Genomic DNA, 15,563 nt, shown 5'->3' on the forward strand with positions numbered 1-15,563 from the left:
TTTTACAAATATTACCAATAATTAAGATTATTAACTACCATGTACTAGTAATTACAGCCAGATGTTCATAATTGTATAGCATTTTTTTTTTTGACAAGTTGTATAGCATTAATTGTAATTATTAATTATTAATTATTTCATTATCAAATACAGATTCAATCAATTTTTTTGAAGGAAGATCCTATCAATTTAAAAACATATCATATATTTATTAATTATTTTTCCCTCAAAGAAAATTTAATTATTTCATTACCATAAATATCTCCGATCAATTTTAGTTTCTCGTTAAGCGCTGCCTTTTTTTTTTTTTTTGACAAAAGCTCTTCCTTGTTTGCAGGGTCGTCCTTGTGAAATTAGAGGTCCGACTCTCTTGATAAAAATAGGCTCCTAAAAAACACAAATTTTTTAAAAGAAAAATAAAACTATAATATTTTATTTTATTTTATTTTTTTAGAGAATAATTATAAAGTAATAGTGTACTTTTATTTGTAAATACATAATTAGAAGGAGAAGAAAATGTATTGATGACATCGAATCCATTAAAATTAGGCCTAAAAGAGACCCTTTCATGCTGAAAAAATAAATAAATACAATTATAAAAATATGACATTTGTCATCACTGCGAGTTAAACCGCAACCACAAAGCGTTTTTTTTTTTTGAAGAGTCGCAACCACAAAGCATAACACTACCAAGTTTAACCACGGGGCAATCAATATTGTTAATTTTGCAATGTTGTGCCTCTATATTGACATTTTTAGTGCATTATATATTAAAAAATAAATATTTCGGACCTCAAAATTGGGGAACCCCAGCTCTATAGAGTAGTTTGCATCTTCCTAGGAATAGCCCTGCTTGTTTGGTATAACTATGCATAGGATTTCTTTCGATTTCTTGCAATTTATATATTATATTTAAGTATTTATTTTAGGAAAAGTTATGATTTTAATATGCAACATATTTTCACGTAAAATATTGAAATATTTTATATTATTTTTAAAGTTTTAAAAATATTTCTTAAATGTAGTCAATCATTGATTTTCTTTGCCATAAAATAATCCTAGTATCTCTTAGATATGTTTTTTTTTTTTGACAAAATCTCTTAAATATGTTTCTTATTTTAATTTATAACCTATTTTTTTTTGACGAAGTAAATTAAAAATATAGTTCCGAGTTTTATTATCGAACGCAACAGTACCTTAAAATTTTGTTAGGCATGTATCTATCATTCAATCATTTAATACTAATAATTTTTATGTATATATAATTATTTAAAAATAAAATTTTGATTTTAATTGTATTTTTTGTCCTCTAAATTCTTTTTTTGTCAAATAGTTTTTAATGAATAGAAATTCAACATTTAAAAAGAATAAACGAAGAATCCGAAATTCAAACTCTACCCCTTACACACTACAATATCGATATTAACCAAGATATATGAGTCAATTTTAAATTAATTTACCTACATGTATCATGAGTACTATAACGTCGGAATATAATTTGTGCTATTACAGCAGGGTGTGATACACCACCGTTTGATGAAGGCTGAATGCAGAATACAAGTGAGCCCAATAATTGAGAAACGACAGACCAAATGTGGAGTGATTTGTAGAAAGAATTAAATGCTTGATTGCTTATTTACTTCTGTTATTTCCTTTCCTGAAATTCTGCAATTTGTCACGCTGTACAAACTCTTATTATATGCTGTACTTGTGAATGAATCAAGGATATGATGAATGATCAGAAAACTCTTTTCTCCTCTTAGGAGTATACACTCACTCCAAGAGTGCTTACAAATCTGTCATTCTATAGCATCAGGGTGCCATAACCAATATTAGCCGTCAGATCCATGGTTGAGATTGTTTTAATTAAAAAGACACAGTTTTGATTTTTAACCGTTTGATCTCAGATGAACGGCCAAGATTGAAAACTGCTTGAAACTGTGGTATTTTGCTACATCAGCAAAACCAAATCCCTATACCGCCAACTCAATATAAAAAGGTTGTTTACAATCACAATTCACAGACACAAAACTGAGCCAGAGTGAGTTATCTCTCTCTAGCAAAAACTTGAAAAAGAAAACGAGTTTCAGAAACATTCTTTACTTTTGTTGGTGAAATCAAAACCATGGGAGAGTGGTGGCGTTTTTTATTACATGCACTAATCTTAACCGTGTCTCTTTGCACGGTCCATGGTGCCAATGTTACCTACGACAGAACCTCGTTAGTCATTAACGGCCATCATAAAATCCTCTTCTCTGGTTCAATTCATTATCCTCGTAGCACTCCTCAGGTACGTTCAAGTTATATATATCTTGTGTTTTTTGGTACTAAAGTTTGTACTTTTGTTCAATGCTGCATGTTTCATCCGTGTTATTAGTTTTGTAATATTAAGTTTTTTTTTTTTTTTTTTTTAGGTAATGTTAACTTCAAAGAACCACTTTACTCTATTTCTAAAAGATCCATATGATAAGCATGTTTTTAGCTAGGGGTTAAGAACAAAGCTGGCATAAATGTTATAATTAAACATATGTAAGAAAAAGAGAGAGGGAATCATCTTATTCTCATTGTCTTTATTAGGTAGGAAATATAACTTGCACTCCATCTTGAATGGATTGTAAAACAAAAATTCATCAAATTATGCATATTAGAGAAGTAATTGATCATTTAAATTCTCAATAAAATCAAAAATCAGTCTATTGTCTAAATTATCATATATGATTAATAAATTTGGTCATTAAAAAATTTAAGAATTTAAAATAAAGAAAGGAAAAATTGTTAAAATTTGCTTAAAGTCAGTCAACTGTGTAAATTATCATATTTGATTAATAAATTTGGTCATTAGAAAATTAAAAAAGTTAAAATAAAGAAAAAAGAATTTTTTTTTTTAAGGAAAACTTTTTTTTTTGTTAAAATTTACTTATATTCCTCCAAAAACTATGACTTAATTTTACTTGTATTTCATTCGAGAGGGAGTATTACTGAATAAAATCAAGCTTGGCACAATTATTAATTCTAATTGCAAGCTGAAATTTAAAGCACTTAAGACACAAACTGACATGACAAGCTGTGTTTCTTTACAATAATGTGTGTAACATGGGGTTCTAATTTTATTTATGAAGTATACTACTTATACTTATACTAATTAATTTAATAGACACTTCGTTCTTATGTTTTATCATTGATGGCAACTGCCACAGTAGCATCACTTGTGTGTACTCAATTGTTATGCTATGCCTATGTCATATGTGTATATATGTTTCACATGGTGAGGCCCTTGAGAAAGAGTTTTTAATTATATTTTGTTTGACCATTATGTTAGTATGATATTGCTTATTCTGAAATTATGTGAATGTGATTAGTATGATATTAGGTAAACTATATTATCGGTATCCAATTGTCAGTTATATATATCATGAGATTTGACTTGGACTTGATCGATCTTGTTTGGAGTTGAGCTATTATTTTTTTTGAAGATTAGGAATTTAGGATTGATGATAAGTTTTAATTTCTCAGTGAATCTAGGTTGTCCTCCAATATTATTTAATTATTTTGTTTACTGGCCTTGCCGTCTTGGCAAAACTAATGGTTTAACAAGGAAAAGAAAATTATAATTAAGGGTCAACTTAATGTTTTTAGAAATAAGGTGTAGCATATTTTTAGTTTTATCATAGACCTTACAACCGTGTTATTCGATTAGAATGTTTGACGATAGTGTGGGTGGCATGCATCAAATTTAATCATCTAAGTAAGTTCAAAGGTTAAATCATCATTTTCTATAAAAATAGGAAAAGTTAAATCATCTTTAAACTACATGCACCGATCGAGTATTGCTTAAAAAGTGTAAGTTACCTAAAAAGGCTTCAAAGATGACGTGTACATAATTTGTGAAAATTTGTTTTCATTCTCAAATTATCTTGTTCTATGTACGTACCGAAATAATTCTTCAAAATGACGTCTTACATAATTTGTATGAATTTGGTTTCATTCTCAAATTGTCTTGGTCCATGCCCTATGGGTTCCAATATTTATGTCATTATGCATAATAAGAGCATTATTTTAACAGATGTGGCCTGACTTAATTTCCAAAGCCAAAGAAGGAGGATTAGATGTCATACAAACTTACGTGTTTTGGAATCTTCACGAACCTCAACAAGGCCAGGTAACCTTAATTGTGCATGAATATAATTCTTCCTTAAGTTTTATCATCTATTTTATTTTTGAGCTTATTACTTACAATAGAAATATTAGCAATACACTCCTTAGTGGTTGAAATTAATGGCACCCACTAAATCATGTGTGTCCCACATAAATTTGGCGGAACACATAAATTTCAACTGATGGATAAAAATATGTTGAAGAATATATCTTAGAGGGTGTAATGTCAACATTTTTTTATACTTGCAAACAAAATGCATGGTTGTGATTTTTGACTGGCTTATGCAGTATGAGTTTAATGGAAGGTTTGATTTAGTGGGATTCATTAAAGAAATTCAAGCACAAGGTTTATATGTGACCCTTCGAATTGGACCATATATTGAGAGTGAATGCACTTATGGGTAAGACCTCCAACAAATTTAATTTTCAACACAAGAAATAGTTTTAAATAACACATTATCTATTCAATATTCATACCAAATTTTTTCCATTGCTACAATTTAGAAGAAATTAACTCTCAATTTTTTTTATGTAGGGGTCTACCATTATGGTTACATGATGTTCCTGGAATTGTATTTAGAACTGATAATGATCAATTTAAGGTACCAATATAACTTTTATTTTCCTTCCATCCATTCAATTTTTGACACTACGTAATAGATTATTCATAAACTAACCTTTTCTTAATGACAGTTTCACATGCAAAGATTCACTACCAAAATAGTCAACATGATGAAATCAGCCAATCTTTTTGCTTCACAAGGAGGACCTATCATACTATCCCAGGTTTAAACTTCAATGCAACATCAAGAGTTACCAGTACATATATTTGGAATTGTTTTTGTTGGTACTAACGAATTGCTTGTGGTCCATGTAGATTGAGAATGAATATGGCAGCATTCAAAGTAAGTTTCGAGCGAATGGGTTGCCTTATATTCATTGGGCTGCCCAAATGGCCGTGGGACTTCAAACCGGTGTGCCTTGGATGATGTGTAAACAAGATGATGCTCCTGATCCAGTGGTTAGTCTCTCAAGTATTATTTATCATGGATGGCTTTAACACACTCCCTCTATTTTATATTGTCGGTCGTTTAATCAAGTGGTTTGACTTAAAGTAGTTCATGAGTTTTACTTAATGTCGAATCGTTTAGAAGAACTCATGAATAACTTGCGTATATAATATGCAGATCAACGCATGCAATGGCATGCAATGTGGGAGAAACTTTAAGGGGCCAAACTCACCTAACAAGCCTTCACTATGGACAGAGAATTGGACTAGTTTGTATGTTATTGTGCAATTTTACATTACAATTTCCAAAACCACAGTTTTTCTTTAAGTGAGAGTTTCAGTTAGCAAATTATCTTATCTTGCCAGACTAATGTCATTTACTCAATGTTTGCATTAATAGTTTACAAGCTTTTGGTGGAGCACCATACATGAGATCAGCTTCAGACATTGCCTATAATGTTGCCTTGTTCATAGCAAAGAAAGGAAGTTATGTCAATTATTACATGGTACCATCACTGTCTATAATTGCTCCTCCTTCTTTTTCAACTTAGCTGAATTTCTGCTTATTTTTCTTGTTAACTCACTTGACGGATTTGATGCAGTACCATGGAGGAACCAATTTTGATAGATTGGCCTCTGCTTTCATAATAACAGCTTATTATGATGAGGCTCCACTGGATGAATATGGTATGGTTTTTTTATTTTCTCTATCTGATAAAATTGCAAATATTGAACCATTGTTATGTGACTGACTATGCTAATGTAACCAGGTTTAGTTAGACAACCAAAATGGGGACATCTTAAGGAGCTACATGCTTCAATCAAGTCATGTTCACAACCTCTACTTGATGGAACTCAAACCACCTTCAGCTTAGGCTCAGAGCAACAAGTAATTAAGAATGAATCTTCCTGGACATATTTTCCGCAATTTTTTTAACTAGTACTACTTAAATAAAAGGAAACAGAAAAAAAAATAAAAAAATCTATAATATGAGTATTATGGTTCTGATCAGATAGTAATTGTTCGCACCTTTTTTCTTCAGGCTTATGTTTTCAGAAGTTCCACAGAATGTGCTGCTTTCTTGGAAAATAGTGGACCTAGGGATGTGACAATCCAATTTCAAAATATTTCGTATGAATTGCCTGGGAAATCAATCAGTATCCTACCAGGCTGCAAGAATGTAGTCTTCAACACCGGCAAGGTAAAATCGAATGTTCAATGCATACTTTATCATTGATTTTAAAGAAACATCGAGTTTCTCTTGTTTCTTGCCTGCTTTACTTGATTTGACCATTACTTTTAAAATTGACGAGTTACACAAATAAAATTTAGTTAGTGAAACTGAAAGGTATTTCATATATTTTATGTTCGTGTAGGTGAGTATACAGAATAATGTCAGAGCAATGAAACCACGATTACAGTTCAATTCAGCTGAAAATTGGAAAGTGTATACAGAAGCCATCCCTAATTTTGCTCATACTTCGAAAAGAGCAGATACATTATTAGATCAAATCAGTACAGCAAAAGATACATCTGACTATATGTGGTACACTTTCAGGTAATAACAACACAATTTCTTAATGCCAGCTGCACTAAAGAATGTTTGCTGTAAGTGTAAGCATAAATACTTTATTCCTTACTAAGATGCTTGTTGACATGTTGAATTGTTGATGGTGCAGGTTTAATAACAAATCTCCTAATGCAAAATCTGTTCTTAGTATATACAGTCAAGGAGATGTTTTGCATTCTTTCATCAATGGAGTTTTAACAGGCAAGCACTAAATCTCATTTCTCAGGATCATGTTTCTTAGGATAGGAGGAAAACATCTTTGGGCAAAAGACTTGGCTATGACACAAACATTGTTTCAGAATTAACACATATTTTTCCTTTCTAATGTACATCAATTGTTTACTTTATATTTCTTTGTACAATTTGATATGTTGATATCTGGGATCTATACATGTTTTTAACTGTAGGTTCTGCACATGGAAGTCGCAACAATACGCAAGTTACAATGAAGAAAAATGTCAATCTAATAAACGGGATGAACAACATCTCCATACTTAGTGCAACAGTGGGATTGCCGGTAATTGTCTTAATTGTTAAGCTTTCCTTTTTACTCATCATCAGCAAGCGAAGAAAACCACTAATAAGTTGCAAAAATTACAAATTGAACCGTCTTCATAGTATTTGTCAATTCTAAAGATGCATGCATGCTTATTCCATTTGAGAAGTTCCTTCTACCTAGATTTGAGATCACAAGACTATGGACTATTAGTGAAGCATAGTTTGAGCATGCTCTTGCAGAATCATACAAATAGACATTAGAAAATATGATAGCCAAAGTAAGATTATGGATTACATGAAATGTGGATTTCTTTTTACATGAAGAACTCGGGAGCATTTCTAGAGAGCAGAGTTGCTGGTTTGCGTAAAGTGGAAGTCCAAGGAAGAGATTTCAGTAGTTACTCATGGGGATATCAGGTGATTATCTCTGCATAATGAGATATTGATTCAGTAGACTTAAATGATATCATATCACAATTATCAATCATGTTTCTTTAGCATTGCTTTTTCTACAACTTTACTCTGAACACAATTCTTCATATTCAATCCCTTTAAACTATCATTATCCAATGCTTAAAATGTACAAGAATTAGAAGTGTGTTTGAATCATCAGCTCTGATTGCTACTAATCATTTAAACAAAATGTTGTCCACTGCATGCTGATGTAGAATTTTTAAATGAAGGTTGGGTTGTTGGGAGAAAAATTACAAATCTTTACAGTCAGTGGATCAAGTAAAGTTCAGTGGAAAAGTTTTCAAAGCTCCACTAAACCACTCACATGGTATCAGGTAATTTATTGTCATTAAAATTTTGTTGTTCCGTTATTTTTCCTCAACTATACATGGATAATCTTGGAGGGAGTCCAACCCAATATCTTAAAGACCTTGGTTTTTTGTTTCTCCTACTACTTTGTGCTTCATTCTATCTCAATCTTTCTAAGGATTGGGCAGGGGATGAAGGTGTAAACTATTTCACCATCATAACTGCCAAGCATTTATATACAATATTATTTAACAATTAATTACTAACATTTTTCGTTAAAAAACATATTTATGGTGCACTGATATTTATTTACCTGTTGGGCAACAGACCACATTCCATGCACCAGCTGGCAACGATCCTGTAGTGGTTAACCTTGGTTCTATGGGAAAGGGACTTGCTTGGGTTAATGGCCAAGGTATTGGTCGATATTGGGTATCTTTCCACAAACCAGATGGAACTCCTTCACAACAATGGTATGTTTCTATCATTCTATGCCACAGAGTAAAGTATTTATGACAAAAAAACACTAAGATATGATGCATTCATTTTATTTAAATTTAAAAGGTAAAATATGACCATGAAATCTGTAGAATGTAGAATGTTTCTAAACACAGAAGATAAGTAGAGTTACTTTATAATAACTCTTTGCTCAACATTTTCTTTTCCATTTAGGTCTTCCAAATAGTCATTTTCTTAAAAGTACATAGCTTTTCAAACAGATAACAGATATTTATAAAGTATATTGAATTTGACTAATTTTCTATTTTTCTTCACGGTTTGAAATTCAGATTTTACACTAGTGCATACATAATTATGCCAATCATTTATTTACTTACAATTGATATTTTTATTCAGGTATCACATACCACGTTCCTTCCTAAAATCTACAGGGAACCTACTTGTTATACTTGAAGAAGAAACTGGAAACCCCTTAGGAATCACTCTAGACACAGTATACATCAAGAATTGACATACTCTCCATTTAAAAGATCGTATATCATGAGTAAACATTAAACAAGAGTGCCCTGTGTTCAGTCATACGAATAAAAATGTATCATAGAATTGATATATCATTATTTGTAGCAAAAGGATTTATCTTACAAGCAAAGAGCCACCGGTATAGCTAAAGGAAAGATATATGTTTGCATAGTCTTTTTTTTTTTTTTTTTTAAAGGATGTTTGCATAGTCTTTGTTCTTAGTTGTGAGGAATCTTCAATGTCCTTTTTTTTCCCAAAAGGAATCTTCAATATCCTTATTAGCTGCTTATGTGAATTGGTACTTGTCATCCTTAAACTGCTAAAAGAAATTAATTATGCAACATACTAAAGAGAACAGTCAATTTTTTTTTTGTACAAGAACAGTCAAATTAAATTATAATAGGAGAATACTCCACTAACATGTTAAGCAACTTAATGCAGTAATACTGCCTTAAAAGTCGTGCACTCAATTGTTATTAAAGTCAATGATGTTCGTATCGACGCAAAATTGCTTATTTTAGAATCCGTGTCACAACTCATAAGGATACAAATTGGCATGTTGTAATGGATGTTGAATCGTGTCGAGGATGAGTAAATATAGTGGTGAATCAGGTCATGGTTGAGTTAATGATGCCCTTTCTTTGTTAAAGCCTCTAAAATCAGTATTACCCAAAATGTTAAAACAGTTAAAGCCTCAAAAATAAGTATTACCCAAAAATAAGCAATTATCATGCTAGCTTTCTTCTTGGAAATTTGACTTTCAAACTACTGTTCCTCGAAGGAGTTGTTTGCATATACTTTGTCTTCAAAAGTGTTTGGAGAATCATGCAATATGTATATGCAGATTTAAACATAAACACGTACATATAAGCTTGAGAATGAGTATATATATATAGACTTTGTTATTAAAGAACATGTACAGGGAAGTAACATGTTTACACAGAACAAAAAGAGCAAAGGCAAAGCCTCTTTAATCTGAGGGAGCTAATATCACTATATCAGAGTTCATAATCAATTGTGTTATGTTTGTTTAAATGGAAGGAAGAAAAAAAAACTTGTCATATGGCAAGAAATGGGAAAATAAATCTTTCTCCCAATGAAGAAGAACGATGCAGAATATCAATTACAACAAATGAATCTGAAACTAATCAAATGCAAGGAATGTGTGGTTGACACAGAGGTAGACAATGAACTATTAGCGGAAGACATGGTTGAAGTAAACGATGAAATTGTTGGAAGATAAAACAATGGACATGGACATGCAGGTCAACGTCAATAGCCATGAATTCTCCCCTGGTCTGTTTGCATCTTCACTCTATCATCCCAGAATCCACTATTAATGTCAAATATAAAAGAAATGAAAACAGAGAATCATAGTAAGGGGAGAAGAGAAACGCAGAACAGACACGGTGTTGCTCATGCTCTATCCACAGCTGATTCAAGTTATTATTGACTATGACCTACACGTCCATCTCCACTATTTACTCTGCCAACAAAGTTCATCTTCCATGTTCGCAACGACTAAGTCATCCGCCAGTAGTTCACTGTCCACCTCTGCTTCAATCATGTTTTCTACCGATAGTTCATTATCCACCTGCGTCGACTGAAATTGAAGGTTAGGGAAAGAGCTGTTAACAATATGCATAGTAGAAGAACCTGCACCCCTCATTCATCACTCCTCATTCATCACTCAGCAGTGTGATATCACCATGTTTTATCTCAAAATCTTGACTGTGGTGTGTCACGCCTGAGTCTCCAGCATGTATAGCCTTAGACTCAACCCGTAGATGTCACTCTAATCAAGAAAAGAAAAAGTAAAAAGTAAATATTAGCCGCATAGTCGAACACCTAAGTTATAACATCAAAGTTCACACAACTACAATAATTACTTACCAATTTCTTCTTCACTGTTTTCTATATTTGCTGGACTCTGCTGTTTGGTAGCCCTCAAATGTGAAGGTAGAATGGCCTTTTGTGAAGGCAACTCAGCAATAAATAGAACAGCTTGAGCCCAGCCAGCATATTTACCAAATTTTGTGACAAAAGCCTCTGCAACACGACTGTGAAGTTTCTGTGTCAACTTGGAACCTGCAAGCTCGGGTAAGATATACTTTTGGGCAATCTTACCCAAGTTTGAAAATGATAAAAGCAAATTAACTCTCAAGAAAACAACAATCCAATCATAAAATTCTACAAGATGTGATAACCAGTTATGCATAAAAGATAGCAAAAAAAAAAATGTATAAATAAAATAATATAATTAACAGCGGAGATTCACCCTTCTAAATCTGTAATGAAACCCTCCACCCCGCGAAAAAAATAATACAACAACAACCAAGCCTTATCCCACTAAGTGGGGTCCACTACATTGATCAAATTATGTCATAATGTTCTATCATAAACCATATTTGGATCCAACTCATTAACATATAAACCGTTTGCTATCAAATTTGTCTTGCTATACATTCAAATATATTCTCTAAGATTGCACATTTTCACATCGCATTCTATTACAACATTAGAAATTGTCCAGCTTATTGATAGGTAACAAATTTGAAGTACTTTAAGCAGTGGGTGATAAATAGAAAGTAGATTACCCGCCAAATATGAACATCAACAGGAATTGCATGGTGTTGATCAAGTGAGTAAAGAGCTATACAAGCAGCCACTTTAGGACCCACTCCAGGTAACTTGATGAGTTCGGATATTACATCTTCAAGCTCCAATTTGCGAAGAGAATAAAGCCATTCTTCCCCACCTTCAGGTTTTGATTGCAAAACATTCACAGTGCCAGTTATATACTTAGCCCTATCAAGAAAATAGTAACCACGTTAACATTCACACGAAACTAATAACAGTTATTGAAGGAACTAAACCTAAACTAACCTGTAACCAAAACCAGCGTCTCTTAGTTGCTGTTCAGAAACTAATGAAAGCTGGTTCAGAGTAGGAAAAGCGTGGAAATCGAAGCCTTCGACGCAACCCAAGTAAGTTCCGAGAGACGAAACATAATCAACCATTTTAGTAATTCTACTAATATGATTATTAGAAGAACACATAAACTGAATCAAGCATTCAAAGGGATCTTGTCTCAAAACCCTAGCACCACTCAAATGTTGTGCTAGTTCCGCAAATCTTTCATCGGAATCCGAAAACACCTTCCACGTGTCAGCAAGAGAAACATCCGCGTTTAAGAAATCAAGCAATGCCGTTTTGCAATCATCGTTGGAGGGAGATTGGGAGTGAAGGGTGTAGCAAACGTCGCCGTTGTGGAGATGTTTGAGGGAAATAAGGTGGGACCCAACGACACCGGTGTATTGAGAAGGTGCGGTGTTTTTCCAGCGGAAGGTTTGACCGGTGGGGAAGGTGAGAGGTAAGGAGAGTTCTTGTCGGGTTATGTTGAGAGGGATCCATGCCCGGGATTTTGAGAGGTTGGTGGAGTGGCGGGTTTGGGTATGGGGTGTTGGTGGTGTTGAAGGTGGAAGAGGAGGAGGTAGTGATTTTATGGGGGATCTTTTTCTCTTCGACATTGCTCTTATCTGGATGGAAAACAAAATCAATGAATTCATGTGCGAAAAGAGCCGTTAACTGGTTTATGATAAAAATGCCAGAGAAAGAGGGTCAAATAATCACGGGTCGGGTCGGGTTTGTTGCAGTTTTATTTATTTATTATTAGTTTAAAAATAATTTTATTCTAGATTAGTCAAATACTACTAATGTAGATAACTCTTTTAGGCGAGAGACGAACTTTTATATTAACATCACCTACAAGTTGGTTAAGTTGTACACGAATGACGAAACATAATTTTTGTTCAAATGAATGTTAGCAGCACTCTATCTAATATCATTATTTTATGGATTTTTCTAACCTGTGCAGGATTGCATAGAATAAGGGGTATTTAATGCTCCACTTTTATAGGTTTTTACACATCCTATTAATGACTTCACTTTCTTGAAAAATGATTTCTTTCTCTCCTTTCACGCTTTATTCTTCTTTCTTTTTTCAGGTGTTATTTTTTCCTTCTCTCATTTCTCCTCTGTTAACATTTTTTTTTATTCTTGTTCCTTTTTTTTTCACGTTTTATTTTTTCCATCTTCTCTATTTACACACTTACGAGTCTTCTTCTTTGAAACAATTTTTTTTCACATCAAACTCACTCCCATAACACATGCTCCATGCAAAATCATCAATATTCCATGTAAAAATTGATTAAGGTTTGGCTTATGCTACAGTGTTCAAAACTACAGTGTTCCAATGATTGCGTTTAAAATGACGGTGTTCAAATTGACGGCGTTTAAAACGACGGTGTTCAAAACTACGGTGTTCAAATTGATAACAATATAACCAAATTTAAAATAACGGTGTTCAAATTGACAATAGAACCAAAACTCAAAATGACGGTGTTCAAAATAACAGCAAAAAAAATCATCCAAGACTGCTAAAATATACTCAGCCTGCAGTAGCCAATATAACAGGAAAAATAATAATTTCAAGACTACTAAAACATACTCAGCCTGATACTAAGAAGACTTTAGATAAAAAAACAGGATTCAAATTTTGTTGTGCTTGATCTTCATTCTTCCTCTTCTTGGTGATTGTTGGCTGAACATAACTTTCTTAGTCCGGACAAGTTGTAACATTGTGCCCCCTTCTCTTGCAAAAAGTACAGCTTCTTGCTCTCTTTGACAATTCCATTCCTCCTTTTGATCGTTTTGTTTTGGGACGACCTTTTGTATTAGACCTTGGCGGATTTTTAATTAAGTCTACTGTATTCTCCACATTCTCAATAGGTTCTCCTTCACTAAGCATCATATTTACTTCAACCGGTCTTTGAAATTCATCACGACACCAACGTAATGGCAAGTAACTTGTTGGAATCTCAAAACAATCTTTATGAAAGAATATTGTCAATACATGACGACAAAGAATACCCCAAAACTCAAAGTGCTTGCAGCTACAACCAACCACATCACCATCCCATAAGACTTTATGCTTTTGTGAATGTTGCTCCTTGTAATATTTCACAGTAAATTCTACATGATTTTCTTCACAAATCTTGTATTGAGTTGCCCTCTCAAACTCCTCCTGAAACTTCTTGAAAGCATATTTTGTGAAAATATTGTAAACTTGCTCCTCTAAAGGGGATAAAGATCGAAGTGATGATCCCTTGTATGTATCCAACATGGTATGATGTAATTGTTTTTGTCCAATGTCCTCAATGGCAAGATCAACCTAAAATTTAGAATAAATTTATAGTCAAATCTACATCACAAAACATTAACAAGATGGCTAAACTAAATTATCATACATATTCTTACTTGTTTGAAAAGTTGAGTTAAACATGAACGAGATGAAGTAAAGCGTTTTAGGAATTCATTTATGTATGAAAAGTTGAGTTAAACATGTAAGAATTTACTTATGGGTTCTTTTTCACTTGCCATAATAATTGTATTAACTTTTTTTGAAACAACATATTATAAGGGAACATGCTGATAAAAGAAACTACAACAATGGGAAAAGAACAAAAACAGAAAAAGGGAATAGCATAAACAAAACCGAAACAGTAATGGGTATAAATGAAGAACAATTGAAACAAAGAACAAGAACAATGAAGAAGAAGAAAAAACGTGAAATAAAAAAAATGATTAAGGAATTAACTCACTCAGGTACATCAACCATATGAGTATAAATGGGTTGTTCTTTTTCACTTGTCATATCCTTGCATGAAGTCCTTCAAAGCATAAGAAGTAAGTGACGTGAGAGCATAATAAGTTTTAGTTTTGGTGTGTTTTAGTGGCACTGGAGAGAAGAAACAAGAATAAAACCTGAAAAGGTGAGGAGGAGGAAGAATAAAACGTGAAAAATAATTTCAGAGGAGAGAAGGAAAAAAAATCAATTTTCAAGAAAGTGAGGTCATTAATAAGATGTGGAGAACCCAATAAAAGTGGAGCATTAAATACCCCTTATCCTGTGCAAGATAATCTTGCACAGGTTAGAAAAACCCTTATTTTATTTGGTAAAATTTACGTAAGTTCCACCACTTTATGTTGAACCCATTTTCAAAGGGTAAGATCTATGTGATTCCACCCAATAAGAGAGCGAGTGTTGTAGAGAGTGTTGAAAAAAAAAACTTGTCGCTAACACTAATATTTTTGTCCATAGTTGGATAAGAAAATCTTGTTATAGCTGCCCAAAAACTATTCAATCAAATTTTCTCTTCATCCATATGCAATGATGTTACCACCTCCATCCTCGCCTTCCCATTTTTGCATTGCATTCTCTCTCATCTATCATAACGAGTGGCTCATCAGAAGGATAGAAAAAATGGCCACATCACAATAATTTCAAGGAGAACAAGCAACGAAAATGGGTGCACGATGAGAGAAACCTCAAACGCAAACATGATTAAGACTAGGTAATTGACACATAAGTATAATAAATCTTTATGGATCCATGAGTTTCTGACTGTGACATGGAGGAACGATCAACAAGCTCGTAATAAGAGTGGGATTGTGAGAAGACTTAGCAAAGGGGGAGGAACAAATAAGATACGAAGGTAAGGAAGTTAAACGTCGTGATAAGATGTTAA

General features: G+C 32.9%; 3 protein-coding genes across 3 annotated transcripts; 1 reads left to right on the top strand and 2 right to left on the bottom strand.

The window, feature by feature from the left end:
• Positions 1 to 2,014: 2,014 nt before the first annotated feature.
• LOC11408949 (beta-galactosidase 16) lies at positions 2,015 to 9,330 on the top strand. The gene is made up of 18 exons (XM_003602013.4): positions 2,015 to 2,290; positions 4,064 to 4,159; positions 4,444 to 4,556; positions 4,691 to 4,757; positions 4,849 to 4,941; positions 5,033 to 5,176; positions 5,343 to 5,437; positions 5,565 to 5,670; positions 5,767 to 5,851; positions 5,935 to 6,053; positions 6,208 to 6,366; positions 6,542 to 6,723; positions 6,845 to 6,936; positions 7,143 to 7,252; positions 7,558 to 7,650; positions 7,917 to 8,021; positions 8,323 to 8,468; positions 8,851 to 9,330. Exons 1-18 carry the CDS (start codon positions 2,126 to 2,128, stop codon positions 8,963 to 8,965), a joined length of 2,085 nt encoding a protein of 694 aa, XP_003602061.1. The 5' UTR covers positions 2,015 to 2,125; the 3' UTR covers positions 8,966 to 9,330.
• A 530-nt stretch (positions 9,331 to 9,860) lies between these two features.
• Positions 9,861 to 12,556, bottom strand: LOC11411506 (N-glycosylase/DNA lyase OGG1). Its single transcript, XM_003602012.4, has 4 exons — positions 11,860 to 12,556; positions 11,571 to 11,781; positions 10,867 to 11,095; positions 9,861 to 10,768 (listed from the first exon to the last, which is right to left on the bottom strand). Exons 1-4 carry the CDS (start codon positions 12,540 to 12,542, stop codon positions 10,764 to 10,766), a joined length of 1,128 nt encoding a protein of 375 aa, XP_003602060.3. The 5' UTR covers positions 12,543 to 12,556; the 3' UTR covers positions 9,861 to 10,763.
• A 745-nt stretch (positions 12,557 to 13,301) lies between these two features.
• On the bottom strand, positions 13,302 to 14,366 carry LOC120579695 (putative protein FAR1-RELATED SEQUENCE 10). Its single transcript, XM_039832376.1, has 2 exons — positions 14,293 to 14,366; positions 13,302 to 14,206 (listed from the first exon to the last, which is right to left on the bottom strand). The coding sequence occupies exon 2, from the start codon at positions 14,156 to 14,158 to the stop codon at positions 13,592 to 13,594; it is 567 nt and encodes a 188-aa protein (XP_039688310.1). The 5' UTR covers positions 14,159 to 14,206; positions 14,293 to 14,366; the 3' UTR covers positions 13,302 to 13,591.
• Positions 14,367 to 15,563: the final 1,197 nt, after the last annotated feature.

The sequence above is a fragment of the Medicago truncatula genome, chromosome 3, assembly GCF_003473485.1.
Source record: "Medicago truncatula cultivar Jemalong A17 chromosome 3, MtrunA17r5.0-ANR, whole genome shotgun sequence".
NCBI lineage: Eukaryota > Viridiplantae > Streptophyta > Magnoliopsida > Fabales > Fabaceae > Medicago > Medicago truncatula.